Source organism: Mastacembelus armatus, chromosome 23 (assembly GCF_900324485.2).
Source record: "Mastacembelus armatus chromosome 23, fMasArm1.2, whole genome shotgun sequence".
Classification (NCBI taxonomy): Eukaryota; Metazoa; Chordata; class Actinopteri; order Synbranchiformes; family Mastacembelidae; genus Mastacembelus; species Mastacembelus armatus.
The window spans coordinates 13,402,812-13,430,292 of NC_046655.1; the positions used below are offsets into that span (position 1 = coordinate 13,402,812).

The window sequence follows — 27,481 nt, forward strand, 5'->3', positions numbered from 1 at the left end:
ACATGATACTTAAATCATTCATAATTAGCTCCTTCCCTTTGCTTAAATAACACATGAAGATAAATGGGTTCCAAGAATTTTCCAGAAAGGAGTTGGTTTGGAGTTAGAAGCTAGAAAACAGCCTAGAAGCCCTTTGTTGTAGTGGTTCCCTCCCTCTGTCTCATTCTTCCTGCTAGAAAACAACTAGTCAACACAGGTTTTGAAGAGACTTCATGAAAATAAACATTTATTTCTTTTTACAGAATCCTCACATTACATAATGCATTATACAACCAAATAAACAGCCCTGTAGAACCTCACAAACTGTGCTCATTGTGTTGTTCATAGGTATTGATCTTATTACAGTTTTTACAAAGGCCAAATTTCCACCTCTTTGCTTAGAACTTTCTTCTGTCTGATTCCCACAGAGTCTGTTCCTGTTCTTAAGATAAGCTGAGCTTCTCCAAGGCACTGTGCACCGTCTTCAGGTCTTCTCTCATCTGGCTCAGGGCATTTTGGATCTTGCTGGGCTGATCCAAAACATCCACACTGCAGGTAAAGGGGTCGTAGTGGACTGCAAAGGGACGCTTGATGGTTGCAGAGTACCTCCTGTGGGAGTGAATGAATGCATATGACTTAAATAGATGCAGGGGTAGAATCGGTTCATAGATTAAAAAGATTTGGTGACTCTAAAAGCAAAACATTCAAATCACCTTGTACCTTCAACTTATATATTTCATTCAGATTTCTGTTTAGTTTGTCACCCATTATAGAGTATGAGAATACAGAACTAAATTAAGTGCACTGAAAGGAAAAAGCCATAAATAAAACACTGAAATACCTCAGCTTAGTCTTTGCATCCTCAAAGCTCTCCGAGACAAAGTAAACAGGCTGGTAGGTTTGGTCCTGGTACGGCTGCACTGCTGTCTCTTCTGGGTTAAACGGTTTGTACTCTGGCTTGTTAGACAGAGCGTACTGAAAAGACAGGTCCAAATACTGTCAGTACACAAAATAAATATGAAGCTAAACATTTGTGAGTGAGCACAGAGGACACACTTACAACAAGCTCTCCATAAGAGGAGAGGAGTCCAGCGCCGTACGCTTTCACGCTTCCGTTCTGTTTGCAGAGGCCAAACTCCACAGTAAACCAGTACAGCTGGTTTAGAGGACAGCTGTGTGTTAGTAAGATAACTTCACTTCTATATCAGAGACAAGCTGAGAACAGCTGCTAAAGGTGTTGATGTGGGACTTTCCACAAACAGAACACTTCTTTAATAATTTCAAGTAATTATCAATTATGATTTCTGCATTTGTAAGCCCTGCAATCAATTTTATGTATTTTAACATTCTGACAGCTTCAAACTTAACAAGTCAGATTATAACTAAAAACATGGGATAATGATTGAAAAAACCTAAACCCCAGAGGGTTAAAAATAATGTGCAGATAGTAACTTTAGCCACTAGATGGCACCAAAGATCCATTAAAAGTACAAAGTGAGTTGTTTTAGTGAGATTTCAACATTTAATCTGAAAATTTGGTTTTCAAGTTTTCTCAATCTTGTGATGTTTTATCCCAAAGAACTTTGCATAAATTTAAGCCACTGAAAAATTTAAAATTCTTTGTGATTTACATTTAAATTGTCATATTTATAGCTCATTTTTACGGGATAGATTAAACATACCGTTGACAATTTCTCAATGTCGTCATCTGAAGCACCAAGCGAGGCAAGGCCAATTTCCTGAAAATGTTCAAATTGATTAGTGCAGCTCTCTGATTTCACTCACACTCTGGTTATGTGTTGGTTAGTGCAGCATAATAGAGTTACCTGTGAGAACTGGGCAAATTCTTTATCTGTCAGCATGGGAATATGGCCGAGGAGTTCATGGCAGCAGTCCCTGTCAGAGCAGGTTGATCACAGTCAGTAAAAGAAAAAGCAGCTGATTTCAAACCTGAATAAATTAGGTCCCAACAAACGGTGACTCACGGTTCGGGGGAGTGCATGGGTGCAGAGGAGTGTCGGATGTACTGCGTGCACTGAAACACCCTGAAGGCCAAACTGGCGAGGAAGTCTCTGGCTGAGAGCAGGCCGGCTACTGGACGCAACTGGAAACCAGTTTTCTCTGGGAGAGGAGAGAAATGCTGAGTTCAGAGGAAGTAGAGCCAACCTCAGTGTCACATTATTGGCATTTAGTGATACCTTTTAAAAGGTATTTATCGTTAAACAGCAGCAGGATTCTTCCAGAAGCTGTCAGCAATGGAAAAAGTTCTGTTTTAGTAGATAATTAGTAAATATTTTTACTCTGCAGCATCTCAATGGAGTTGTAATAACCAGTTGTAAACAAGGAACTCTGTTTAAAGTTGTTTTAACTACTGTGAACTCATCCTATCCAGTGACGCCAAAAAAATTATTTAAAATACTCATTTCAGAGTCATTTCAGGATGTTTGCATTAATGTCTACTGTTCTTTATTCTCCTTTTCCTGTCTCTGTTCTATCTTTCTCAGAGCCTACAGAATATCAGAAATAATCTTTTTTTTTTTTTCGACCAGAATCTGTGATAATTCAAATGTTTCCATCTTTGTCACCTTTCAGGAAGGCGGACACCTGCCCGAGCTGAGGGATGTGATCTTCTCCGTAGCCGCACTCTTTCTCCAGTTGCTCTAGCCCGTCCAGGAACTGCCTGCAGGCCAGGTTGGGGTAGATGCTCCACAACCGCTGGTAAACCTCCCTCCTTCAAACACAACATCACATTACTTTAAGTACTTTACTCCAGTATCCATCAACATCTGTAACTGCAGTTTATTCTCACCATGTGGAAACTTCTTCTGCTGTGTACTCCACAGTGGGCAACGGGTCCCCTCTGCAACACAGAAAATAGTGTTTGAATAATACTCGGTGCTTAATGAAGATACAGTAGATGGACTTTTTAAAATATCGGACTCACTGTTTGTATCTGAAGGCAAGCTCAGCGATGAAAGCCCGTCTCTTTCTGTATTCTAGGTCACTGTAGCCCTGTAAAAAAAAAAACAAAAAAACAATGTCAAATTACCATAAAATTCAGCATTTTGTATGATATAATCTGCACATAAAGATCAAACCTGTGACATTTTGCAGCAGATAAACACTCACTGGATGGTCCTGGTCCATATCTGGATCATATTTGGTTATTAACATGTTGCAGCTGTCCAGGTCTTTTATCTGCCGGGGAAACCAGGGAACTGTGTGATGTTGACGTGAGAAAAGAAATTAGTGAATGCATTGGTAATTGGCCCGGCTGCACACTATTATCACAGAAACAAATAATCTCAGAGGAGTGTTCATGGATGAAATGAGGCCTGGGAGGTTGGATAATAAAAGTATAATGTTCTACTAAAGGTGTTGTAATAAAATCAGGTGCCTGCCTTTTTCCTCTGGTACTGAGCGCACATCGTCAGCCACTCTCTTCAGCGCATTAATGAAAACATCCAGGTCTGAGCTGTGAACTTCACATTTCATGAAGAACTCCAGGTCTGTCGTGCTGTTTTTCGACTTCCTCCCTGGTCGGCTTTCAATGTGGAGAAGTTTGGCTTCAAATGTCTGTGAGAGTTTAACAAAAAAAGATGTCCGAATATATAGACAGAGTAAAGAATCACGCCTTTTGTTCTTTTATTTCCATTTTATTTTCATTCCTTTGTTCTTTAGGGTTTCGTTCATCAGTGCTTTAACACTGAGGAGTAATTTCTACATCCTGAAATGAGCTTTCTATTAGTTTAGTCTTTGTGCTGAAGAGATTTACATTTTTTTCTATTAAATTCTTAAACTTATAGGGAAGCTTAAGAGAATTTGCCTCTACATGTTTTATAATCGTTTCATCAGACAGGAGGTTCATAGGATTTTTGGATCTTTGTTTTTTTTCCCACCTATTTCCAAAAGGTAAGAGTGAAAACTGTGAATAGTAGTTTTTTAATATCATCAAACAAACATTTTACTGAAATTATATTTACTTTCTAATGCTGTTAAATATTCTGTGCACTGCAACTAACAGTTTAAAAATAAAAACAAGCACAGATTTATAGCTTTGGAGCTGAAGTTTGTCAGTATGAACTATATATCAGTGTAATAGGCCTATCTACATCTACCTTCAGAGGAAATATTGTACTAGGATTTTTTCACAGCTTACTAGCCATGTTACAGATCACAATCTTTCATACAAAACTGATCAAATATTTGGTCTAAACAACATAAAACTGGCGCCACATCAACTTTAAGCTTAAAGGGATTAATGATGTTGAGATTATCTCTTAGGTTCTAGTCGGGTTCAGCTAGAAAAGCCAAATACTTGGCGGTTTCAGCTTATTAAATATTAATATTTGATGACAGGACTTGGTGTGATATTGCTGTTTTAAGAAAAGATGTGAATACTGGGGCTTACCTCAAATATTTTGCCTGTTTTGAAGAACCCGGCGTTTTTCTCGCTGCTCAGAGTGAAGAGGACGTTCAGAGTGGCCCTGCCGTCCTTCTCCTCGAACACGGAGCCCTCTCCGTACCTGGAGGGCCCCGGGGAGCCCGCGGAGCCGCCGCTGCGCTCCCTGCGAGCATCCTCGATCAGACTCTGCTTCCTCCCGCTGAACTGCGGCGTCTGCACCGCGCTCTCCGTCTTCATCTGTGCGGTTTCTGCTGGAGGCTTCAGTGCTGCCGGAGCCGACTGCAGGTGTTCTGGCATCGGTGCACAGACAGGTTTAAATACGTCTGAAGGATTTATGGAGATGAGTTGCGCAACTACAGCAACATTTGCGTTTGCCTTCTTTGGGCCTGTTGGCGTCATGATATTGGATCTATTTATGGGACCAGAAAATGTATTCGGAGGGGCCACAGCAAACTGTCCGCACTGACATGGATTAGAGATCGAGAATCACAGCAGCATTCAGCCAAAACGTTATGGCTTATATAAAATGTTACATAATTGTATTTCAGTGGAAACATGACATAATGTTTGGCTGATTTTTTTGTATTTAGTTTACTAGTAAATTAAAAATATTAAACCAATACTTTATCATTTAAATATCAGTTTATAATTAGAATTATACAGCGGAGGAAGAATTATCAGATAATTTAGTAAAAGCAGGAATACCACAGTATGTCACAGTAATACCACCTCTGAAATATGAAGTAGAATCAATGGCGATACTCAAATACATCAAACTTGTACTAAAGTAAAGCACTTGAAACAGTGAAGACAACTTTATTACTAACTTTATTTCAAAATTGAATCTGTAGTGATACAAATTATATGTTCATATGCCTTTAGGTTTGAAATGCATAGAAAAAAACAGCTGCTTTGCATCATATAAGCAAAATCAGACATTTACACATATTGAATTTTAACTTCACCAAAGTTAGTAACATTTATATTGTAATAATACTGACAGTAATTTTAGCTGTTTCTGACATGTTCCTCATTATCCTCCATAAGTAACTTTATTCACTTAACTAAAATACATAGATTATTCCTACTAATCAGGTTGCAATAATAATGTCATTATTTGACTTGCATATTTGTTTGAAAGAAAGCTAATCTGCAGGGATGCCAAGCACAACAGCAAGAAGCCAGGGGTCTAATAAATGTAATAAAAACACCATTTGAGTGAAGAAAAGAAAAGATTGTCAGGTGCTTCGGCTCAGATTACTCGGGCAGTCACTTGAGTTTCTGCAGGGCTTCACACAGTTTCCCCATTTCACCTGAAAAAAAAAAAAAAACAAACAATATAAATACTTTTCAGGTACTCTTAGTTAATTATTTGCTTCATTTCTATTCAAAAGGAACAACAACACATTAATAAAATTTCATAAATGTCCGATCAGACAAAAATAGCCCCGTTATGTCCAGCACAGGTGGCTGGTTAATAGCCCACTGTGCTTATTGGCTGATGAATCGTGGCCCGTGCTGTCATCTGTATTGATTTAAGATGTAAAAAAACATCTTATATTTTGAAATGTATCATATATTTTTTGATCTTTCATGTTCTGTGGTCTGAGATTTAGACTTTCATGGAGGATAAATTTTATAGTCATGTGCCAGAGATGAGGGGATGTAATACTGTATGTTCAGAGTTCTGTTTGTATTTTAGTTTATCTTTCTGCGTACCGTCTATTTTGTCCTGCCCAGTCAAAGACTGAACTTAATTTAACTAAACAAAATGGGTGTACAGCGTGAGCCCTGTGCAAAAATATGATGGAAGGCAGATACATACTATTAATGCTGTCAGCCAGGTTCCTGAGCTGCTGGGTGGTCTCCAGCACCTCGATACTCTGGGTGTACGGGTTGTAGCGCACTGCGAAAGGCTTTGGGATCGTGGCTGCAAATTTCCTGTAGATAGAAATGTAATTTTAAATAATTTCCTCATGCAAGCTAAATATTTGTGTGTGTGTGTGTACTTCCAAAACGTTGGATTCATACCTGACTTTCTCCTTGGCGTCCTCAAAGCTCTCAGCCACAAAGTAAACTGGCTGGTACTCTGTGATCGGGTATTTCTGGATGCTGGTCTTGTCGGGGTCGAATGGCTGGAGTTTGGGCTTGTCTGTCAAACAGTACTGGAAGAAACAGGGTAAAAATGGTGATCAATGCAGTTTCTCAACGAGTACCTCTGTTCCCATCATGGCTGCAAGTGAGCAGGAAGTGCGGCATGATTTAGGGCTAGGTTTTCCGTCGATATGACTTGGCAGAGTGCACATCCTCCGCTGATGTAACCTGTGACCTTGATAGTGAGCTGATCATGTTCTCCCTGCCTCCACTTACCCAGTGAACCAGTTTACTCACATCCTGCTGGGCAAACAGGCCGACTCCCCCACTGACACATTAAACCTGAGTGTGAGTGGACCACTAACCCACTGCCTACACCCCTGGGGCTGTGTTATAAGAACAGATGGGGGGGGGGGGGGGGGGACTCAGCAGGAGGTGGGTAAGCAGGTTGTTTTCTTGGAGCTTGTGATAACACTTAAGTTGCAATGCTCTTCTCACCTGCAGCTCTCCAAATGATGAAAGCAAGCCAGCTCCAAAAGCTTTGATCTCTGAGCCCTGCTTGCACAGACCAAACTCCACAGTGAACCAGTACACCTGAGGAGACGCAGAACCCTCATAAGACGAGTAATAAGCTATTCTACCTTATACAAATGAAAATCTGGATTCATAAGCAATGAAATGCTATTCAATTCAGTGGAGCTTTTCATATTATGTTATTATTTCTCTTGTGCATGGTACTCACAGTAGCAAGTTTCTCAATGTACTCATCAGGGGCACCAAGGGAGGCAAGTCCAATTTCCTATAAAGAACAATAAAAAAATGTCTCAGAAAATAAAATGCCCCAGACTGACATGTGTTACACAGATTTTCAGGATAATGATATAAGGCTATAACTGGTTTCATTACCTGTGAGAACTGGGCAAAACTAGGGTCAGCAAACAGAGGAACATGTCCCAGAAGCTCATGGCAAATATCTCTGTATTAGAAACAAAGACTCTTGACATCATATATATGTATGTTTTCCTCCTCCTGTGGACTGAGTTTAGACATTCAACACTCACGGCTCAGGTGTGTACGTGGGCTTGGACCCATGACGGATGTACTGCGTGGAATGGAAAACACGAAAGGCCAGTCCAGCCAAGAAGTCCCGGGATGAGAGCAGACCAGCCACCGGACGAAGTCGGAAACCTGTGCACGCTGCAGGGGAGGGGTGGACACATGAAGGAGGGTGAGTGTTTGCTTGTGTTGAATGAGAGGGAGGGAGGAACAGGAAGCAGAGTGTCTGAACAGCTCGTATCTTCTACATTCACGTTATTTTCAAAATAAAGTGAAGAATATGTTTTGTACAATGGTAGAACTGGATGACTCAGGAAGAAGTAATAATTATTATGCAAGCTGCTCCTGTTCCTGTAAAATGTCTAAATCATAACACAGGACTTGACCTCAGTGACATAATAGATGAAGATGTGTTTTGTGGGGCCTCGGGGTACATGACAGGACTTACACTGCAGGAAGCGTGAGACGTCTTCCAGCTGTGGGATGTTGTCCTGCCTGTAGCCGCAGTATTTCTCCAGCAGGGGGAAGACCCGGTTGTGTTCACGGCAGGCGTGGGTTGGGTACAGACCTTTCAGTTCCTTGAAGACTGTGCCCCATGTGGCCTTTTCCTCCTCTGTGTACTCCACCCTGGGGATGATTTGGCCACTGGGACACAGGTATGAAGATAAGGCGTCACACTTATTGGATTTTCAGTATTAGTAAAAGCTTGTGGCAATTAAACACTTCAAGGGAAAAATCCCCAAAGCAGCTGAGTTTTGAATAAGCTGTAGATAGAAGAGGGATTTTTTTCTGATAGGGCAGGGAATAACAATGATCCCACTAAGAAAGAAAAAAAGCATGAATAACAGTTTCCACGTTCTTGGCAGAGGGTAAAAGTCTAATCTTAGAAGAAGTAAAACACATGATTTGACTTTTCCAGATTCGTAAATGGATCTGGGTGTCATCTCTTAAAAAATGCTATTCATTGGAATTACCCAATTGGCAGTGAACCAGCACAATCTGTAAGAATTTACAGATATGGTACAAATCACTTTGGTTTGAGGTATTATTAGAAAACCATATAACACTATATAATAGTGTAACTATTAATTTGAGAGTTCTGTGGTTTCTATTCCACAAGTATAGATAATGCTGAAAAGAATATTCTTCTTTCACCAAATTTCCCCATGAAAGTGGTCTGAACAGCCACAGAATCATTTCTTTATTTGTCTGTATCACAGTTTTGCACAGTTATGCAAATGTGCCCTTCGTAGTGCCTGTGAATAATACTTCACAATTATGCATAAAAAGACCAAGGTTGTTGAAGTCCATTGATGGATTGCTGTAAATTATCCTTATTTGTTTATGATGATTTACAAGGCAAAGCAATAAAAACGGTTAAAAAAATCCTGTTTAACTTGTACCCAGACTTGGACAGCTGAGAATAAAGGGGATGTGGGTTAAGAATAAAGAGCAGGTTAAAAATAAGAGCAGTTACTGTCTGTAGTTGTAGGCGATGTCAGCAAACTCCTTCCTGCGGGCTCTGTACACTGGATCTGTGAAGCCCTGAACACACACACACACACACACACACAAAGGAAAGCCACGTTAGATCTCATGATTGCAGCCTGCCCACTCGCCGCTAAATCAAAGAGTGGAAATCCTCTGCTAAGGCTAAACCGTGTGGCCAGCATTATGTACGCAAATACATATTCAAATGAAGCCTTTGTAGAGTGTTGTTCAGCTTATGATGAATACATTTTACTTTAATGGCGGTGGCAAAAGGGAGCAATTATCTATAATTATAGGGGCTCAATTAAAGCAATGACATCAATTTGTGTCTAGTTTCCATTAGAAAAGATGGCAGCCTATCATCTCTGCAGCCCCGTCTTTCATAAAACATGTGAGCGTGAGTGGATGTATTTTCACACACAGACACACACACTTATGCAAAGACAGGATGTGGCAAACAGACAGTGATGGATGAGTCAGTCCTTACCGGGTGATCCGCATCCAGCTCCGAGCCGTAACTGAGGATCTGGTTGGCAAAACGGTCCAAGTCCTGGATGTCATTAGGGAACCATGGCACTGGAGGATAATAATGGTTATTAAACACTGGTAATTCATATTTGTTAAGCACAGCATCATTTACACAAACACTGTGCAGAGGGAAGAACATTTAGAAATCTAGGAATTTTTTGTGTTAGTAGAGACTAAAATACCAAAATCACTTGGACCAAATAAGGATCTGAACAATTTGGGGTTTTGGACTGTTAGTCAGAAAACATGAAGACAATTAGAGGCATTATTGACCTTTTTGAATTATTGATTAATCCATCTATTTGTTTGTTCAATTGATTCATCATTTAATCTACAAAATGTCCAAAAACATACTTTTTTTTTATTAAACTGACTAATTGTTTCAGCTTTGTTTCACCAATATTTCTGATATTTTACAGACCACCTGATTAATCAGCAATGAAACTGAATGAGTATATAATAGAAGTACTATATAAACTGATACTGATGTAGATAATGTTTTTCCTATGGGATTTTTTTCAAAGCCATGGAATCGTGACACTCAGCAGAACAGTAATCGAGGGGCATCTGCTTGTTCATGTGGATTTATGACCCTCAAAAAACACTGGGGCCCAATCATTAATCTAAATTTGTGCACAGTGGTCCACCCTGAGGCCACGAGAAGACAATAGGTCTCTGCCAGGCTCCTCTATAAGCTGTATAAACTGGAGACTGTCTCCAAAAAAGGCCATAAATATCCCATCATTCACTTGACCCTGACCATAGACCACAGTGTCTACACTGGGGTCAGAGGAGGATCCATGGTGGCCCTGTCTGTCTCAGCCTGCCGTGACCTTGGCATGTTCTGCTGCCCTCTGTTAGTCTGGGCCTAAGACACAGAGCTTCTCTGTTCATGCCAGGCCTGTTGGTCCTCAGTAGCTAAACTAATGTCATTCTGGAAACAACTAATAAAGGGGTCTCGGTGTCGGTGATGGGCTATCTGTCTCATCGGCGACGCTGGCTGACCATTACCGAGTCTGGCTGGGGGGAGGGAGGGTTCAGCAACCACCACCCAACATGCGAGCTCTAGGAATGGCATTGTCATTCCACCACTTTGGCCCACACTGAAATATATTAACAGCTACTGGAGTAATTGGAGTTAAATTTTGTACAGATGTTCATGGTGCCCAGAGGATGAAGGTTACTGACTTCAGTGATTCCCTGACCTTTTGTCAGAATAAATTACTAATTTGCTGGGTTTGGGTCTGATTTGCTGCAAATTACTGTACATTCAGGTCCCAGAGTCAGTGACAGTGATACCGATAGCAAATGTCAGACTGAGAGAAAACAGCAGCAATATATTATTATTTGGTCAGTAAAATGAAACATGTAAGACGTGAGTGAATAGTAAGCTTTAGTCATCAGTGGACCTGTTTTATTTATTAAATATGTGGCTTTTCAGTAAAGAGTAGGACAGCTTTCCTTGATCTTTGCTCTCCATGTACACTGATATTACTTTATTCACACATGCTCCTCCTGTATTTGAACCCACAGGTGATCAAGAGCCACCATTTGTAACCCCTCCTCTCACCAGATGTGGTGCGTTGACATTTATGCACTGTAATGTTTTTGTTATTGTGTGGATTCATGCTTCTCTTGTTCAGTGTACGGCCTCTTGCTTTTGTATACTCATCCACCTGTGTCCTTCTGTTTGTTGCGTGATAGCTCATGCACATGGCCGCTGATCTGTGTACGCAGGCTGTTGATGACTTCATCCAGGGCCTGTGAGCAGGTGGGTTCCACACTGATGTAGAACTCGTACTGGCTTTTGTTCATTTGTGATGGACGGGATTCAATGTGCGTCAGGTTGATGCCCTTCTCCTGCAGAAACACAAAGGAAACTGGTGAGTCCTGAATTGATGTTTGTGTGTTTGTTTATTTGCTCATCTACACTGAACTATAGTTTATGTAATTTTTTTATCTATTAAAAGGCAGTTGGCTCATCATAAAGTAATAACTGAATGTTTTTGCTACACCATCTTTGTTCCACCACTAGAGAGCAGTGTGTGTTTAGTGAATTAACCTGGTGTCAGGTCAGAGCAGCCATCAGCTCTCTCCCTGCAAACTAAACCAGTAAGCCTGGACTTGAATAGTGAAGGCATTCAGGACACACTGTAGTATTTTAGTGCGAAATCATTAAACACATCAGCCTGCCCTGTTCGCTTTTAGGCTCATCTCATTCTGCAGCACGAACACAAAGCCCTTGGGAGATTTCCAGATGTTTTTGGACTCACAACTTCTTAATGTACAAAAAATGCAAGGAGGTCTTGGCTTGTGTCAGGAAGCATGACCATCTTTACGTAGTAATAACCATCAAAATGTGCTCTTGTTTCTGTAACTTTTAAGAGAGGGAGTATATTGTTCTCTGTCTACTATAGGCTGAGCAGATAGGAGGGCATAAGCAGCAGGGCCTCCCGTTTTCTCTCATCTGGATCCTATTTAACATGTAACAGCTTTTTTATGGACTATGTGGTCCTGCATCCTCTGGGTAATAATGGACAACTAGACATAACTAAAGTCTGAGTTGGAATTGAAAAAGAAAAAAATAACATGTTTTTATGAAGTGATAATATCTATTCAGTCACAACAGATTTACAGTTGCAGTCAAACATAATAAAGGAGGGAAAATCTGATGTTTTCCAATTAAACATTTTTGTTATTTCCTAGAAATTCAAGAATTCAATATATAAATATGGTCGAGAGTGAATATACAATATATATGTCTGTGAAGATTCTCAGTCATCCAGGGGAAGTTATCTAAAGGTTGAGTCATGGCAAACTGGACTTTCAGTTTTAAAACTATCAAAATATCAGACTCTGTATCCCTCCAAGCCATTTTTCCACTGTAAGGGAGAGACATTGACCCTTCTGTCGCCCCGACTGAGGTGCAATGTTAAGATCAGCCCATGGTTCTGAGTAGTCACATGAAAACCACACTGCTGTGTCACATGTGTGCTGAATCCAAGGGTGACCAGTGCTGCAGTTGTAGTGTGTGACTTTGTGAATTAAAAAAATGGAGATTAGACATTCACAAGATGAAAATAAGCTTGTGGTAGATGCCATGCTCATGCTTGACTACACATTAGCACATTACTCCACAGGGCAGCATTCGTCAGCATTGAATTCGTCAGAGAACAGGGGAAAAATCAAGGGAGTAGTGCATGTTTATGAGTGTATGTTCTCTTCAAAGCTGTGTTTTTGGGTGTATCGCCGTATGTTACACTGCAGTCAGAGGGTGTGATGAAGGTTTGGGGGGCCGTTTGGACTGTTTAATGGAAAATCTGGAAATGAGAGGAATAGGAAGAGGGGGTGGAGCAGGGGGAGGATTGGGAAAGTGAAAGCTCATAGGTTCAAAGAGGATCCAGATATTTGCATTTGGAGAGCAGCATTTGGCACATACTTGGTATTGATCACGGTCCACCCACTCACAGCTCCACCTCCAAAACCTCACATGGCTCCATAAAATAATTAACAGAAAACAGCTTGTATTTTGGGAGTTTTGAACTGTTTTCCACTAGTATTTTACAGTACCTTATTGGGACATCAATGGTAAAGAGTAAACTATGGAGGCCAACTGAGGTTTACTTCAGGCCTTCATACTGTCATGTACACGTGAGCAGTTTAATCAATACAAGAGAATCAAAAACATAAAAGATGCATTGACCTTTGCGTTCACATCCTAAACTCAAAATCGCAATCACATAAGAGGTGGATTCAAAATTTCACAAATGAGAATATAAATTATTTTCATTATAAATACACTAATTTATCTAGAGGGAAGTTCTTATTACATAAAACTCTCATTGTTCTTTTATTATATTGCAAAGTTATTACGACTACTAATTTTAAAGGGTCACTCTGCTAATTCCTGACATAAAGTTCTCTTTGATTGCCACACCAAGACTTTGAAAAATGTTTTATAATTTCCTCTGTGACTCTGCTGAGTCAGTGTTTGAAAAAGTATCTCTGATGATGTCAAAGTGATTTAATTTGACTTGGAATCATTATTGAGTTACATTATGGGAAACCTTGGCCCAAGATTCATATAATGTAGAAAATAAAATTACAAATAATTCTATTGGGCCTAATTACTGGAGAATCCTCCAGTCGAATGTTTGGCTATTTCATTATTAGAGAACATATAGGAGGTGGAACCACCTGCCGTGTTTGCATGTAACTGATTCGCAAACATACAAGATAAGCTGAGTTTGTTTAATTTTGTTCTTCAAAGGCTGTGAAAAGTCCATGAGCATGAACGATACCAAAACACTACAGAGAATCCTATAAATAACCTCTGTCCAAGCAGAAGAACAGAATACTGTCACGTACACACAGGCAGAATGAGATAGCGTACCTATTAGATCCTGTGATCTTAATGGAAATTTCTGTTCATGTAGCTCATTTTGTTTAATGCTAGTGATTAACGATGAACGTGAACGATTGGCCCACTTATCATGTCTGTCTCTCTGGATCGGACCATCTTTTAATGAGAAGATCCATTCACGACGGAGCTGAAGCCAGTAGCTGGTTAGCTTAGCTTAGCGTCAAGAATGGAAGTGGGGCAGAAACAACAAACCTGGGCTTGATCAGAAGGTACAAACATCTGCCTACAGGAACCTCTGAACCCCAGTTATTGACATGATATCATTTGTTTGTTTATTCTATACAAAAAGCAAAATGTTAAAATAACATGGGGTTTGTGTGGCTGGCAAATTGGGCAAATTTGTGGCACAAAACCCACCTCAAAGCATTAAATTGTCATTTTAACACTGTGATTATTTTTACAAGGATTAAACAGATGTGTTGATAGATGGATTTTTTTCCTTTGAACAGAGCAAGACTAGCCATTTCCCCTGTTTCCAGTCTTTATGCTAATCTAAGTTACTGTAGCCAGCTGCTGGGCTTATATTTAATGGACAGACACCTAACTTGCAGTAGTTGAACTGTTCCTTTAAGCATTGTTTGCATTTGTTATTTGATAATGTGAGTGCGTTTAAAACAAAACAGCAGATGTCCAGATCATTCTTAGCTGCTTGAAAACTCCCCAAACCATGTTTTAACCACGTTTTGGAGCGGTTCGTTTTACCCCAAGCAGACCAAACTACCCAGCATGAAATTAACATTCCTCAGTCCTTTGGATGGTTGATAACTGCCGGAGGAACACTTGCAATTTTGCTCCCTGCATCCTGAACAAATGTAGTTAGAACCATATCATCTGGAGCCGGTTGGGACGAGATTTCAATGTGATGTGTTGTGATGCAACTTGAGAAACCACAGAAACACATCTTCAATTGTTGTGTGTGAGCCCAGGGACATATAGATAATTAACATTTTTATCACTGGACCTGTCTGTGACAGTCATGAGCTCAGTGTGAAAACCTGCTTTTCATCATGTGAAAGATCAGAAGAAGCATTATGGCTTTTTGAAGCGGTAAAGTTTACCTCAAAGAGTCGCAGGGCGCGAGCTAAAGCTCCAACCTCCTCTTTCAGGGAGAAGATACAGGAGATCACTTCTGACTTCTTATCGGTCTCCTCCTCCAAGTACATGGAGCCTCTTCTCCTCTGTTGAGACACACACGTTTAAGCTGGAAGCAGAAGGTTTACATGTGGCTGTGTGCACAAGTTTATGAGTTTGGGCATTGTTATCACAATCCAACACCCACACTAGGTTTTCAAGACCCCAAATCTGTATTTTTTTGTTTAAATCGTGTGGAAATCACAGATATTCTTGCTGTCTATTGCTGTGACCAGTGTGGACCTTTATCACATTTTGTTTTTTGAGTCTGTGGAATGAAATGTTAAAGTTGGTCTGTTGTCAATGGCAAACCTTCATTAGGGCTCCAGCTAAAGATTATATTCCCTTTGATATTTGTCTATAAAATGTTGGAAAAGAATGGAAGGTTTCTCAGTTTCTAAGTCTGAAATGCAAAGATATTTAACATATGATCACAGGGAAATAAAGGCAGGATCAAATTCTAGATTTTTGGATTCCTAGAATACTAGTGTTGCTTAAGGTTTTGGATGTCATGTTTGCCCTAATACCTGTATAAAAATGCCTGGTGTGATCATTTTTAAATTTTGTTTTTGCAGGATCTGGCTTCATGACAGCACAAGCAGTCCATTCTCTGCCAACATAGCTCTTTTTGCCCCCTATTCACTGAAGCACCTCTGCTTTCCTCTGCTTTGTCTGCTGTACCTGGAATATTCCTGCTCTGACCAGCTGTTGCTCCAGATTGAAAACAGACTGAATTGAATTAGTTAGATGAAAAACTATATACCCTAAATAACTTAATTCTGCTTAAAATGACCATATCAAGGACCTGAACAAACTTACTCAGGTCCTTGATATGGTCATTTGTTCCTGAGAATACATATATATATATAATATATATTCTCAGGAACAAATTTATCATATACACATATATGGTGTATATATGATATATATATGTATATATAGCATATATACACATATATGATATATATATTTTTTTATTATTATTATTTTTTCTTTAGCAGATACTATAACATCAGATTTACCCTTGTGCTTTGGTTGTCCGTCTCTGCCTCTGGGCTGTGGTTTCCATTGATCCTCTTGTACGCAGCGTCCATCCTCTTGCTCTGCAGGTGAGCTGCCTGTGCGCGTCGAAGAACAGTGAACTTGAGAGGAGTTTGTGTGAGCAGCTCGTGTTTATAAAACCTCTCTGCTTTAACGCCGGGCCACGTGACACCACACCCCCCTCTGCATCGGTATGTCACGGGACTGTTGTGAAACAGAGTTACGGTTGCACATCTGGCTTTTTGTAATCCACCGCTGGGTCGATGTTGCCTGCGGTTGTGCTAGAACCTTTTTTACTTTAGCCATCACCTCCGCTTGTCTGACTGACCTGACACCAGGTGAAAGTAACTGGGAAAACAGGCGACAAAACGCGCTTTCATTGGGTTAATCGGTTGTTAAATACTAAAGGCTATATATTATTTATTTACCGACACTTCTTAATGAAACAGCTTAATTATGAGGTAGAGGAAACTATCTGTTTGGTTTTTTTTCCTAAAAGATAATTAACAACATAGACTCTGCTGTTCTGGAGATATTTCCTCAAAGACTCATAAACACCAGTGGAGGGAGAGTTGTTAAGGTTCCTTATGTTTTTAATCATAAACAAAACTAACGTTATCTGGATTGACCCAGAGACACTAAATGAATTTCTGGTGTGTTAGAGCTGTTTAGAAAAAAACTGCAGAATGGACAATTAAAGCTGAACTAATCTGTATTTCTAATCTGACTGTGTGTGATGTAAGAAACAGTCATTATCACAGAGACTTACTGCCAATTGTGAAGTTCATCTCAGAACCACAAACCTGTTTTTGAATGTTCCATCTTTCAAAATATCCGCTTTATGTCAGTGTTCATAGCTTGTTCCTCTGCCCCCAGGTGTTCAGGCATTTTGCACCACCTGCTAACATTCTGGCCTAATTGAAGAACACAGAAACATCCTGGGGGTTTTTTTGTTTTGTTTTTTACAGGGGTCTCATAATGGGCCTTTCTATGTTTTGAGGGACATGATGTCACATAAAACTCCCAGGCTTCCTCAGTGTCCTCTTCACACTGTACAGTGGATGGAGCGCTCCACACTGCGTCCTTTACTGTCATTAGTGGCGATGGAGACAATTGCTCATTTATCACAAGAAGTGGTGCAGTGTGTGTATCTATAATGGCTGCTATAGGACCTCAGTCTTATTCACACACTGAGGATCTATTCTCACACTAATGATGAGCCAGATGTGAGTCAGATTTGCTTTCTGATGGCTTCGGACTGCAAGGAATGAGCCCTTTTACACACTGCAGCTGTTCTCACTCATAAAAAAGCATTTTTGCTTTTGTCATGATCATGCAAGTCCGGCTTTTTTGTAATTATTGTGAAAGAATGTACTTGGGCGAGAAAAACTGACTGCAGCACAGAGTGGTAGTCACAGCACATCACACATAACACAAAGGATATTTGTCATGTGATCCAGGTTGTGTGCATAAGTCAGGTGGCTCATACATATGAGCGTGTTGGGAGGGGGCCATGTGAAAACTTGGTGTAAGTTATGGGATCAACACAATATAGTGAATATAAGTTATTTTTGTAAACTCAACATTTTAGTCTACTGCCTTACAACACATATACATCTGTCAGAAACCAGAGATTTATCTTATGCCTTGACAGCATGTATCCATGGCAACATTATAGTCATGGTGTTAGTTACTAATTAGTTACTAATTGCTTATCAATACTGACTGTAACAGCAAAGCAGGACTTCATCTGTTGAATAGAAGGATATTTTAAACACCTTGACACATGTAACTCACAGATAGACCAAACTGTCACACGTAGCCCTTGTCACATGCCCTCCCCAGACTCATATGCAAAGTCCACCTGACTTACGCACGCACCCTAGGTCACATGACACATGTCCCTTGTTCACATATGCAGGGAAAGGTGACTTGTTTTACCTATGGCAGTGCTATGCAGGAGGAGTAGCAGGAGTGCTTAGAGATGATAATAGGTTATAGGGTTGTGAGTTTCCTAATTGTGTTTTCATGAGATGTTGTTGATTAATGGACTAGTTGACAGACATCCTGTGAATGTTGTCCACATGTTCACTGTCCACAGGGGTGCTGAAGAATCCACTTCAGCCTTTACATCAGCATTATGAGGGTCTTTTCTGAGAGACGAGAGCAAGAGAGAGGGAGGGGAGGAGGAATAAAAGGAGCGGGAGGAGAGAAAAGAGAATGAAACTTTGAGGCTTTCGGCAGTGCTGTTGTAAAGGGGCGTGAATGAGAACAGGGGGCCATGCAGCCAGCCACATGGCCCGTTCTCACTCGGGATAATGGAGGCCTTTCTGTGGTTCTTAACCCCCTTGTTGCATGCTGGGAACAGCCAGCCGTTGGCTTGCTGCTCACAACAGACACACTCACCCGCTGGATAATTGAATTTTACACCCAGGAAAGTCACTTTCTTCCCTGGCCTGGTCCCTAGCTACACGTGGCCCTGACAGGAACTCTCCCAGGGGCAACATCTCATCTGGGGAAAGAGTCCATGTCAGACCCAGAGTCAAAAAGAAAAACATTAACAGAGAAATGGTGCTGAAGGAGACACTTTACCATCCTTACGGGGGATTGCAGGGTGTGAAATTTTTCAGTGTGAAATATATTGACCAATACTAAAAGGCTTTTTATGACAGATACAGATATTCATGTCCTGAGGAATTTGATCCTGATGACGTTGGTAGCTCCTTTTATTGAACCATTTTGTTCAACCCCTGCAGGTGAATCCTTGCATTTTAATCTAGTGCCATCATTAGGACAAACTTTAGCTTGTCCAAGACTTTGGTTTATGTCCACATACAGTACCTGCACAACTGATGGCAGTTAGCAGATGTTGGCTTCTTTTAATGTTAAACTAAGGTAAACCTGACAAACACCACACCTGTCAAACATCTGCATGTTAGCTTTGTGAAAGCTGCACATTAGCATGATGACTTTAGCATTTAGATCCAGGCTCACAGAGCATGAGAGTAGACTCTTTGTAACCTATTGGAAATACACAGAATTAATAAAAACATCAGGTGCTTCCTCCTGATATTAACTTGCAGTTAACACTGAAGATTTTCTCCTCCTGCCCATCTGCTTGTCTTTATTACTGTACCTCATGTTTGTGCATGGAGTGCCTGTTTGTAAGCCTTTGAAGTAATTTAAAGGTGAGGTGTCTGCCTGCTCTGGTTTACACGCGTTATCTGAGCCTGGCAGAATGTTCAACAGATAACATGGGAGTGTAGTGTTACTGGCAGGTGTTCCATGGTTGCTGTTTGGGTCATCTTGTTAGTTTCCTACACAACATGTGGTGAAGATGGAGATTAGATTTGTGTGTTGTTTTTAAGAGTTTATTTTAAGGGGGAGAGCTGAGGTCACTAATCTTAACCATCTTAAGGTTGTTGTGGCTCAGGGGCATATTGATCATGTGAAGTGAACCAGACCCTCCCTGCCTGACAGTGCCTTCTTACCCTCAGGTTGACGAGCTCGTCGGCAGGGGGACCTGCGTCACTGTCGCCACCCTCCGTGGCTCTTTGACCAAACACAAAAGGTGCTTCCTCCCTGCAGCCATGGTCACTTTCACCTGTCATTCAAACTTTCTCTGTGTCACCCTGGGCCCGTGGAGGGCGGCTCCAGGTGAGTGTGGCTAACGTCTCCTCTGCTGTGTCAAGTGTGTGAAATAAGTCCTGGGGGGCCTTCTATCCTCATGTTACCAGGGGAGTATCAAAGACTAAGGTATGGGAACAATGCCAGCACTAAAAGTGTTTTGCCACCAGGACTCCCAAGACCACTAAACAAGCTTTAAACACAAAGAATATTTTGATCTCAGTTTATAGTTACAGGTGTAACTTCAGGCTTTTTTCACTCACTGATATTTAATTTCACTAATGTTAGTCCATTAATAACAACTGCAGGAGGTACAAGGACCTTAAAGTCCTTAATCCCAGACACTTTAAGGGATCAGTGATTCACCTCTGGTGCTCATGTAGTGAAACTGTTCAAAGTGTTAAATTAAATTCTCATGCCATGTAGTCAAACAGTGTTAACTGCTGGTAGCTGACGCATTCATCAGGTGTGTTTTTCCTCCTCTGTGTTTGGTCTTTTAAGCTGTGTTTACCCAGCCGTCACCGGCAGAGCATCCAGTGTACTGTAGATGGAGGGACACGGAGACTTTAATGAGAACCCTGTGACTGATCGACATTCATGCTGTTTGTCACGCAATACCTGACAACCTGCGTGACTGCCACCACCAAACACACACACAGGTACTGTCACTCTGCAACTGCTAATCACACTCAAGTCTGACAAGTCATTTCCTCATCAGAGACAAGTGTTTGTTATGATGTACAATAACAATTTAACTTTTCAATTTTAAAATTATGTGTGGACACATTGATACGCAAACTATCTATACCAGCCATACTGATTTCTGTTTTTAGTAATCCAAGCAACAAAAGCAGTGAAAACAGATAATGGATTCCACTCAGGCATTATTTAAAATAGATTATTCATTAATTTAATTTTCATATATCATCCAATATGCCATCCATTTTTTGTTTATGCACCATCCTCCAATTGTTGACTAATATACTAATATGTATTTCAATCTACTTAGAATTATTTATTAAATCACTACATACTGCTTGTTAATGGTAAACAGTGGGACACATTAAAAGCATGTTCAACACCATGTACCAAATGGTGTTTGTGTTTGTTGATGTGTACCTCCTCAGTACATGAACTGTATGGTTATGTAATAACTCCTGCTGTGACACTCTTTCCACCAGCAGAGGACGACATTCGCCCAGCTACCTCTCTTTTCCATTAGGCCCCCTCCTCCAGTCAGCCTCCTCTGTGTCCCCAGCGACGGCCCCTCCCATCAAAGCCATAACCTCTTCTAATCCCCCACCCCTCGTTGCCCTGGAGACGGCTCAGACGAGCAGGTGATGCATTGACAGGGAGCAGATGGTTCCCTGTGGAGGTAAGCATGGCTGAACAATGCTTCCATATTCATCATAAAGTCGTGCTAACTCTTGGTGTCTCCCTCCTTCAACTTCGTGTACACACATAACTTCAAAGTTGAATGAATCCTGCTTTCATGGACACATGCAGATATTTGTTCACTGGGCTTTTTTGTGCAGCTGATTGAAATGGCCAACATACTGATGGCTCTGTCAATACAGTGGGGTTTGTGCAGGATGAGCGAGCTGATAATGTTGCGACAGGTTATTAGACTGAACCTGTGATAAATAGAAGCTCCTCCATTCAGGGGAGGCTGGTTTACTGTACTTCAGACGGGAGAAAAGAAAAGTAAAGATCAACAATAGGGGTTCCTTTGGTCAGCCTCCCTGCGCTTGTCTTCTGCAGGTGTTTTCAGGCTTTTTGCTGCAGTAACTCACTCCTCTAAAGAAGCTTCTTCTTTAGCCCCTGTCTCCCCTGGAGATAAAGTACAGACACCCCACTCTCTCTGTCTCTTTCTTTCTGCTAACTCCTGAATAATCCAGCAACAATACAGGGCTCTGAGGCGGTGTGCAGCGATTCGCCGGAGGCCTGACTTGTTTTGAGGTGCAGTGGGGGTGGGGGAATGGCATTATGGAGATCAGCTAATGCATGTAAAACACTGCATCCATTTTTTTTTTATCGGAACAAGTGGTAAAGAAAAAGTGTGCGGCACAATAGAGGCTGCAGAGCGCTCTGCTTAACCCACCACACCTGGAGCACACAACAGGGGGCGAGAGTGGCAGCCCACCTCTCCCCCCTTGATTCACCCATCATCACCAGCACCACAGCACCTATCAATACAGGCTGTAAGGAGCTTGGTTGGGCTGCAGGAGGAGGGGGCTGCCTGTATTCACAGCCTGACTATGATAAAGACGCACAGTGAGGAGCCATTCAAGAGCCCTGCGCCCATAATGGAGTCACTAATAGGTGCCTATTCAGCAAGGAAAGTGTTTTCTGGAGGAGAAAAAAAAGTTTTGGGGAAGCAACAATCACTTTGTCTGCTGCCATGTGTATGTAAAATTTATGCAGCGCTCCACCCCTCCACCCTTTTCCAACTCTTTTTGCTGTCTTTTTTTCTTCCTATAAAGAGCGTCACCAGTGAATAGACTACATGCATGGTTTGGAGTCTTCCTTTCATCCTTTCTTGAAAATAAATTGAATAGTCTGTTCTTAAGTGAGTCCAGTCCAGTGGCAGGGATCTCAAAACAAGAATACACACTCAGTCGTTCTTTTTCTTTCCTCTCTCTGTTGGCCACATGCACAGGTGACCAGTTTTTGCTTAAAATATCTTTTTGATTTGAATTTTTTTACAGGAAACACATCAGCAAAATAGTGCATATTCCTGCTTTCTGCATTTTTGTCAGTAGTCATGTAGACATAGATACTTGTGAGTGTATAGAGAGCAGATACAGGAAACACCGGCCTGGAAAAACATCACGCTGAGGTAGACGTGCTGTTTTTAATTCCGCTTATGTAAAGGCAAAAGTACTGTGCAAAGATCTTCTATAAAAGTGAAAAGCAAATCGATGAAAGTTTAAGATGGTGTCAAAGTTTTTTGTTACTTTTTTAGTTCAGTTCAACCCACACAGTACTAATAGTTTTGATACAGAATTGGAGAAGAGTTTAAAACATGAAATAAAAGGCTAAACTACTTAAGAAGTCAAAGAGGAAGAAAAATTCTCATTAATATAATCCACAAGCTGCACTTCTAATTCATCACGTGACAAAAACAAAAGGAAATGTTTGCATATAAGGACATGTGAGTGTTGACTGATGTGCAATATTTTTAACAATTCCAACTTCACTGAAAATTTAGACTATTATTACAGTTGTGTTATATTATATTGCCATTCACTCTTATTTCATCCAGTTGTGGATGCTTCACTGGAGGAATTATAGTTGTTGACAAATAGATATAAACACTTAAAACTACCTTGTGTCCACATACAGCTCACACAAGTTCCTGTGAATCTGTTTTGAATGTACAGATAGAAATGCTGAATGCTGCCATCACTGATAGAAGCTGCTGACTGACCCACCCGACCCTCGATCCTCAGGCACCAGGGGAGCAGACCTTGTGGGTGAGCTGACTAATCTTGAAATGCTGGAACCATATTGACAGAGAGGGCATGAAGTGAGAAATACTGTGACCATATTGTGCTGCGTGTCAAAGGGCTTAGCTGACAGATTGATGAGATGAGGAAATAAGAGAGCTAACCGGGGGGTGGGGGTGTAGTTGGGGATCCCAGCATGGCATGGTAACCACGGTTTGGAGTCAGAGTAGGACTCCCCGCAGGCCTGCCGGGCAGAGCCGGCGCAGGTCAATGCTCTTTGATTCTGGGTCCTGCAGCTGACAAAGGGCAGCATGCAGTGGGCAGGGCTGCTTTCCTTAAAACAGCATGAAAGCCCTTGTAATGGTATTTTTATGTGTTTCGTGAAAGGCTTTGTCAGCTTATGTGTGCTGATGTATGTGTTTATTTGTGTGTGTGCATTTGCAAATGTGTAACAAGTTGGCCAACAACAATTTAAAAAAAATTGTGATAGAGAAAAAGGTTGGTGGAGACCAAAACCAGCACTAAAAGTATGTCAGTTCAAATCGCTACTCCAATTAAATGCTCATGTTTCACTGCGTCTGCTGGATGTGTAAAGAACTAAATACTAGTGGTGTGTTTACATCTTGTTTCTGCTCATGGGGCCACTAAAATCAACAATGCTCATACAGCAACGTTAATGTACACGTGCCAGTGGCTAATTTTCAATTGTCATTCATATTAGCAATTAAATGAAAAATGAAAAACCAACATTGGATCAAGTAAAAGCAGTAGAAACAGGTAGAAAATACACAACAGCAGGAGTTTTGACTGTATTGTAATCAGTGTACTGTAATCAGTGCAGTAAACAGACATGGATGTGATATCTTTAAAAAAATCCCACAAGCCTGCAATAAAACAAGATCAGCTCACCATCCTCTTGTTCTTCTTATAGCTAAATACTAACACATATAAAAACATGCTGTATTTTACAGTCTTCTCCTATAATACATTTCTGGCAGTGTCATAGCAACTGTGATTGTGTAAGTTACCCAAAATGCACTTCCCTGGCTGGGTTGAACACAGAGGGGTGCAGGCAGAGTGTGCTTTAGGAAGGGAGATCTGAAGGAGAGGTCTTGATCTCAAATGGTCACAAGAAGCTTTTCATGTTCACATTTTTGTATCTTTTACACAATGTGCACCAGACAAATATTGGAATTTGAAAACCAGAACAAGTAGGGTCAAAGTAGGGTAGTTTAGAGTAGTTTGTGGGGGTGGCTGCTTATGTGACTGCTGTTTGGTCTGGTCACCATGGAAAACACTGACTGCTCCTTATGTGTTCACAGCTCTTGTTAATAATACACCAACGGCATATTTACAGGGATTTTCCTTCACTACAGATCTGAAGTTCAAGAACCTCCAAACCAAGACACACTCTAGATAATAAGCTTTGATTGCAGATACAGATAGAGGGCTGTTTACAACATGCACACACACACACACACACACACACACACACACACACACACACACACTGATTTGTGGAATTGATAGGATCCATTGTTTCCACAGAGCTTGCCACTATATGCCCTGTAATGTAATTAAGGGGAGGAGATTTATGCTGCTCCATAGCAGCCCAGAACCTGATCCATGTTGTGTCTGGAGTTGGACTGAAAAGCCTTCTCTCTGTCCAGCTGGTCCTGATTTCTGCTCTGGCCTCTGTCACTGTGTGTAACCACAGTGCAGTTCACTTCTTAATTGAAAGCTTTGGTTTAATGTAGACCTTGTTCTCTGGAAGGAATATTAGTTTGATGTTTTTGCCTGAAAAGTTGTAGCAAACTCAGAAGGGAATCTTGTACTGTGCTTTTCTGTTTTGCAAGGAAATTTTATGCCTGAGAGACTTGTGCCAGTTTAGCAGGATGGTAATTATTAACAGCCATAAGTTATTTAAATAGACCAGTTCTTTGGCCTCCCACCAAGAGGCGTTTCTCCATTCTCTACCCTTAAATCACTTAAGCACAAAGGCAGAAGGCATTGCAAAGTGCAATGGTTCTTAGCGTCATGGGTGAAATGTTTTTACAACAAAAATGAGTGAAAGATTAGAGCTTAGTGGACATGTCTGCTGTCAACACAACAGGAGCTCCAGAGCCTCAGTGGGTAAACAGACCTTCCAGAAATCAGGATTTCCAGCGTCCCCTGAGACTTGTGGCTCGGCACAGACATCCCATCAGATCGAGCACCTGCCTGCCTGACGGCTCCCGCTCTGCACAGCACACACACAGGGTGAGTCCATCCATGCCCACCCAGCTATTCCTAAATCCACAGCTGAGCGGCCTGCTGCCGCCACCGCCCACAACCCCAATATCCCAAATGAAAGACACGTCAAACGCTGCTCAATGAGCCCCATGTAGAGAACATGAGAGAGAAGATCCGTAAGTCCCAGGGCATCTGTCCACCTCTCTGACACTAATGAATGTTAAGTAGGTTAGCTGCTGGTGTGCCACCGTCCCTCTACTCATTGTAAGAGGTGGTGGCAGCGAGGCTGGGCTTTTGTCAGGGTGCGCCAACCCCCTGAGAGATGTCTAAAATGGCTGGACTGCTTACTCCTGCACCAATAGTTGCCATATTGATCCTCCTTGCTTGCAGATTAAAGCATAAAGGGAGCTCTGTCCTACCAGTGGGGGTCCCTACTGACTCCTGGAGCTCATTTCAGGGTCACAGAGTCCTTGCAGACCCCTGACCCGAACCCCAACATGAACACACACAAATGCCGGTGCGAGGCAGGACAGAAACCTTTCCAGGGTGAACTCCATTAAACAGGATTGTTGGATGCTCACATTCATGGCTCATTATAGCTGACCCCAGGCTTTCTCTCTCTCAGTCTGCCTGCTCTCCTATTCTGTCTCTGGCTCTAACCTGTCCAAAGACATGCTGAGGTGGTCCCCCATGCCTTTTGTTTGCCATTGATAGATCGGCCGTTTGCTTGGTTGTTTTTTGAACTGAATCTCCTCAGCTGTTGTTTTGCGTAGAATTGTTGAGTTCCTGTGGTGTGCTTTTAAAGTTTGTCCCGTCTCTTTTGTCTGTGTTTATAGACAAATCCGGTGTCTGGTGATCTTATTATCTAACTGAGTGGGAAAGGAAAAGAAAGTACATTTTATTTCAAGTAGCAAATGCATGTGGGTTTTGCTTCCCACTTATCCCATAGTTGAAGTTTTGTGTTGGAGCCGTTGATAATAGCACAGAACAGAAAACACATCAGGTAAAACTAGACAACATTTTGTTGTGTCCATATTATAACATGTTTTTTTTGCATTCAGTGCAGTCAGGTTCTCCAGAATCTCCCAGAAGTTGGCAGATGTTCTTAAAAAGTGGAATCTTTGTAAATTTTGTGTTCTGTTGCACACAGGTGAGTGAGCATGTCGGCTTATGCCTCCAACCCAAATTCATTTAGATAATGTGTGTTACAGTGCCTTTGGTGCTGACCTCACCAGGATACAGCTCTGATCTTTTGGTTCCTGTTCAGTGCCTGGTCCCTGTTCAGTGCCTGATCCCTTAATTAAACGTTGATTAAATGCCTATTAATGTGCCCTGACTCACAGACAGGGTGTAATCAGGTGAAACAGAATTAATAAAACATCCAGTGTAGAGCTCAGAGGAGAAGGGAGGTCTCCCCTGAGAGCGACAGACAGATGGCAGCAGGAATCACCAGCGAGAGGAGAAGCAGAGTGGGAGAAGGGATAAAGCAAAGACCAGCCACCACTTTGGTGATTAACTCGAAATTGGTAATTTGATCTTGCCTCTTCCACCTACTCATTATTGATAAGACTGACCATATTTGACCATATTTCCCCCTGCTGGCTCGGACCGGCAGCACAGCATTTCCTGTCGTCCTGCCAGCCCACGCCGCGTTAGCTCTGCACTCATTGGATCTGACAGGAAGCACCTTGAGGTGGAGTTTGAATGGAAAAGGGGGGATACATGCCATCAACACATGCACAGTGCAAATCCCATCTGCCAGGAATCTCCCTAATCTCATCATGTGAATTGAGCAAGTAAAAGAGGAGCAGCAATCACTTTAGACAAACCCTCTATGGGATTATGTGTTGTATTTGTGATGATGGGTCAAATGATGACATCAAAGGCAGAGCAAGGTCGATGATTAATACAATTTTGTTTGAGCTAATAGAGCACTAGCTTTGTGCTGTTCCGGGTTTTACAAATGAATGTCATTTTGTTGCTTTTTGTTCTCCTCATTTTATACTTTGTCGTCTTTAAACTAAA

At 41.4% G+C, this 27,481-nt stretch overlaps 3 protein-coding genes and 1 long non-coding RNA gene across 6 annotated transcripts in view; 2 read left to right on the forward strand and 2 right to left on the reverse strand.

The window, feature by feature from the left end:
* Nucleotides 1-315: 315 nt before the first annotated feature.
* On the reverse strand, nt 316-4,962 carry th2 (tyrosine hydroxylase 2). Its single transcript, XM_026326448.2, has 12 exons — nt 4,391-4,962; nt 3,381-3,555; nt 3,109-3,197; nt 2,924-2,991; nt 2,789-2,839; nt 2,565-2,710; nt 1,965-2,100; nt 1,806-1,875; nt 1,662-1,718; nt 1,040-1,135; nt 821-954; nt 316-588 (listed from the first exon to the last, which is right to left on the reverse strand). The coding sequence occupies exons 1-12, from the start codon at nt 4,781-4,783 to the stop codon at nt 423-425; spliced, it is 1,581 nt and encodes a 526-aa protein (XP_026182233.1). The 5' UTR covers nt 4,784-4,962; the 3' UTR covers nt 316-422.
* A 284-nt stretch (nt 4,963-5,246) lies between these two features.
* On the reverse strand, nt 5,247-16,269 carry pah (phenylalanine hydroxylase). The gene is made up of 13 exons (XM_026326447.1): nt 16,130-16,269; nt 15,035-15,154; nt 11,230-11,413; nt 9,513-9,601; nt 9,012-9,079; nt 7,983-8,179; nt 7,540-7,675; nt 7,385-7,454; nt 7,221-7,277; nt 6,977-7,072; nt 6,416-6,549; nt 6,210-6,325; nt 5,247-5,697 (listed from the first exon to the last, which is right to left on the reverse strand). Exons 1-13 carry the CDS (start codon nt 16,199-16,201, stop codon nt 5,654-5,656), a joined length of 1,383 nt encoding a protein of 460 aa, XP_026182232.1. The 5' UTR covers nt 16,202-16,269; the 3' UTR covers nt 5,247-5,653.
* A 3,387-nt stretch (nt 16,270-19,656) lies between these two features.
* LOC113141852 (uncharacterized) lies at nt 19,657-23,251 on the forward strand. The gene is made up of 4 exons (XR_003296846.1): nt 19,657-19,805; nt 20,277-20,434; nt 20,957-21,150; nt 23,159-23,251. It is a non-coding gene; the product is annotated as an uncharacterized LOC113141852 (long non-coding RNA).
* Nucleotides 23,252-25,207: 1,956 nt separating this feature from the next.
* LOC113142419 (uncharacterized) overlaps nt 25,208-27,481 on the forward strand; it is a 42,935-nt gene continuing 40,661 nt past the window's right edge. For all 3 annotated transcript variants that reach the window (XM_026327435.1, XM_026327436.1, XM_026327437.1), the window contains exon 1: nt 25,208-25,483. In XM_026327435.1, the coding sequence (XP_026183220.1) occupies nt 25,316-25,483 (168 nt within the window). In that variant the 5' untranslated portion in view covers nt 25,208-25,315. The remainder of the gene's footprint in view (nt 25,484-27,481) is intronic.

Bases quoted from the DNA above. Each gene is read 5' to 3' on its own strand.
- pah (XM_026326447.1), bottom strand. From the start codon at position 16,201: ATGGACGCTGCGTACAAGAGGATCAATGGAAACCACAGCCCAGAGGCA. The intron at 7,676-7,982 runs GTAAGTCCTGTC...CCTCCCCTGCAG, and splicing joins CGTCTCACGCTTCCTGCAGT to CGTGCACAGGTTTCCGACTT. The intron at 7,455-7,539 runs GTGAGTGTTGAA...TTTCTAATACAG, and splicing joins CCCACGTACACACCTGAGCC to AGATATTTGCCATGAGCTTC.
- th2 (XM_026326448.2), bottom strand. From the start codon at position 4,783: ATGACGCCAACAGGCCCAAAGAAGGCAAACGCAAATGTTGCTGTAGTT. The intron at 2,992-3,108 runs GTGAGTGTTTAT...TTTTTTTTACAG, and splicing joins ATATGGACCAGGACCATCCA to GGCTACAGTGACCTAGAATA. The intron at 955-1,039 runs GTAAGTGTGTCC...CTGTCTTTTCAG, and splicing joins CCTCTTATGGAGAGCTTGTT to TACGCTCTGTCTAACAAGCC.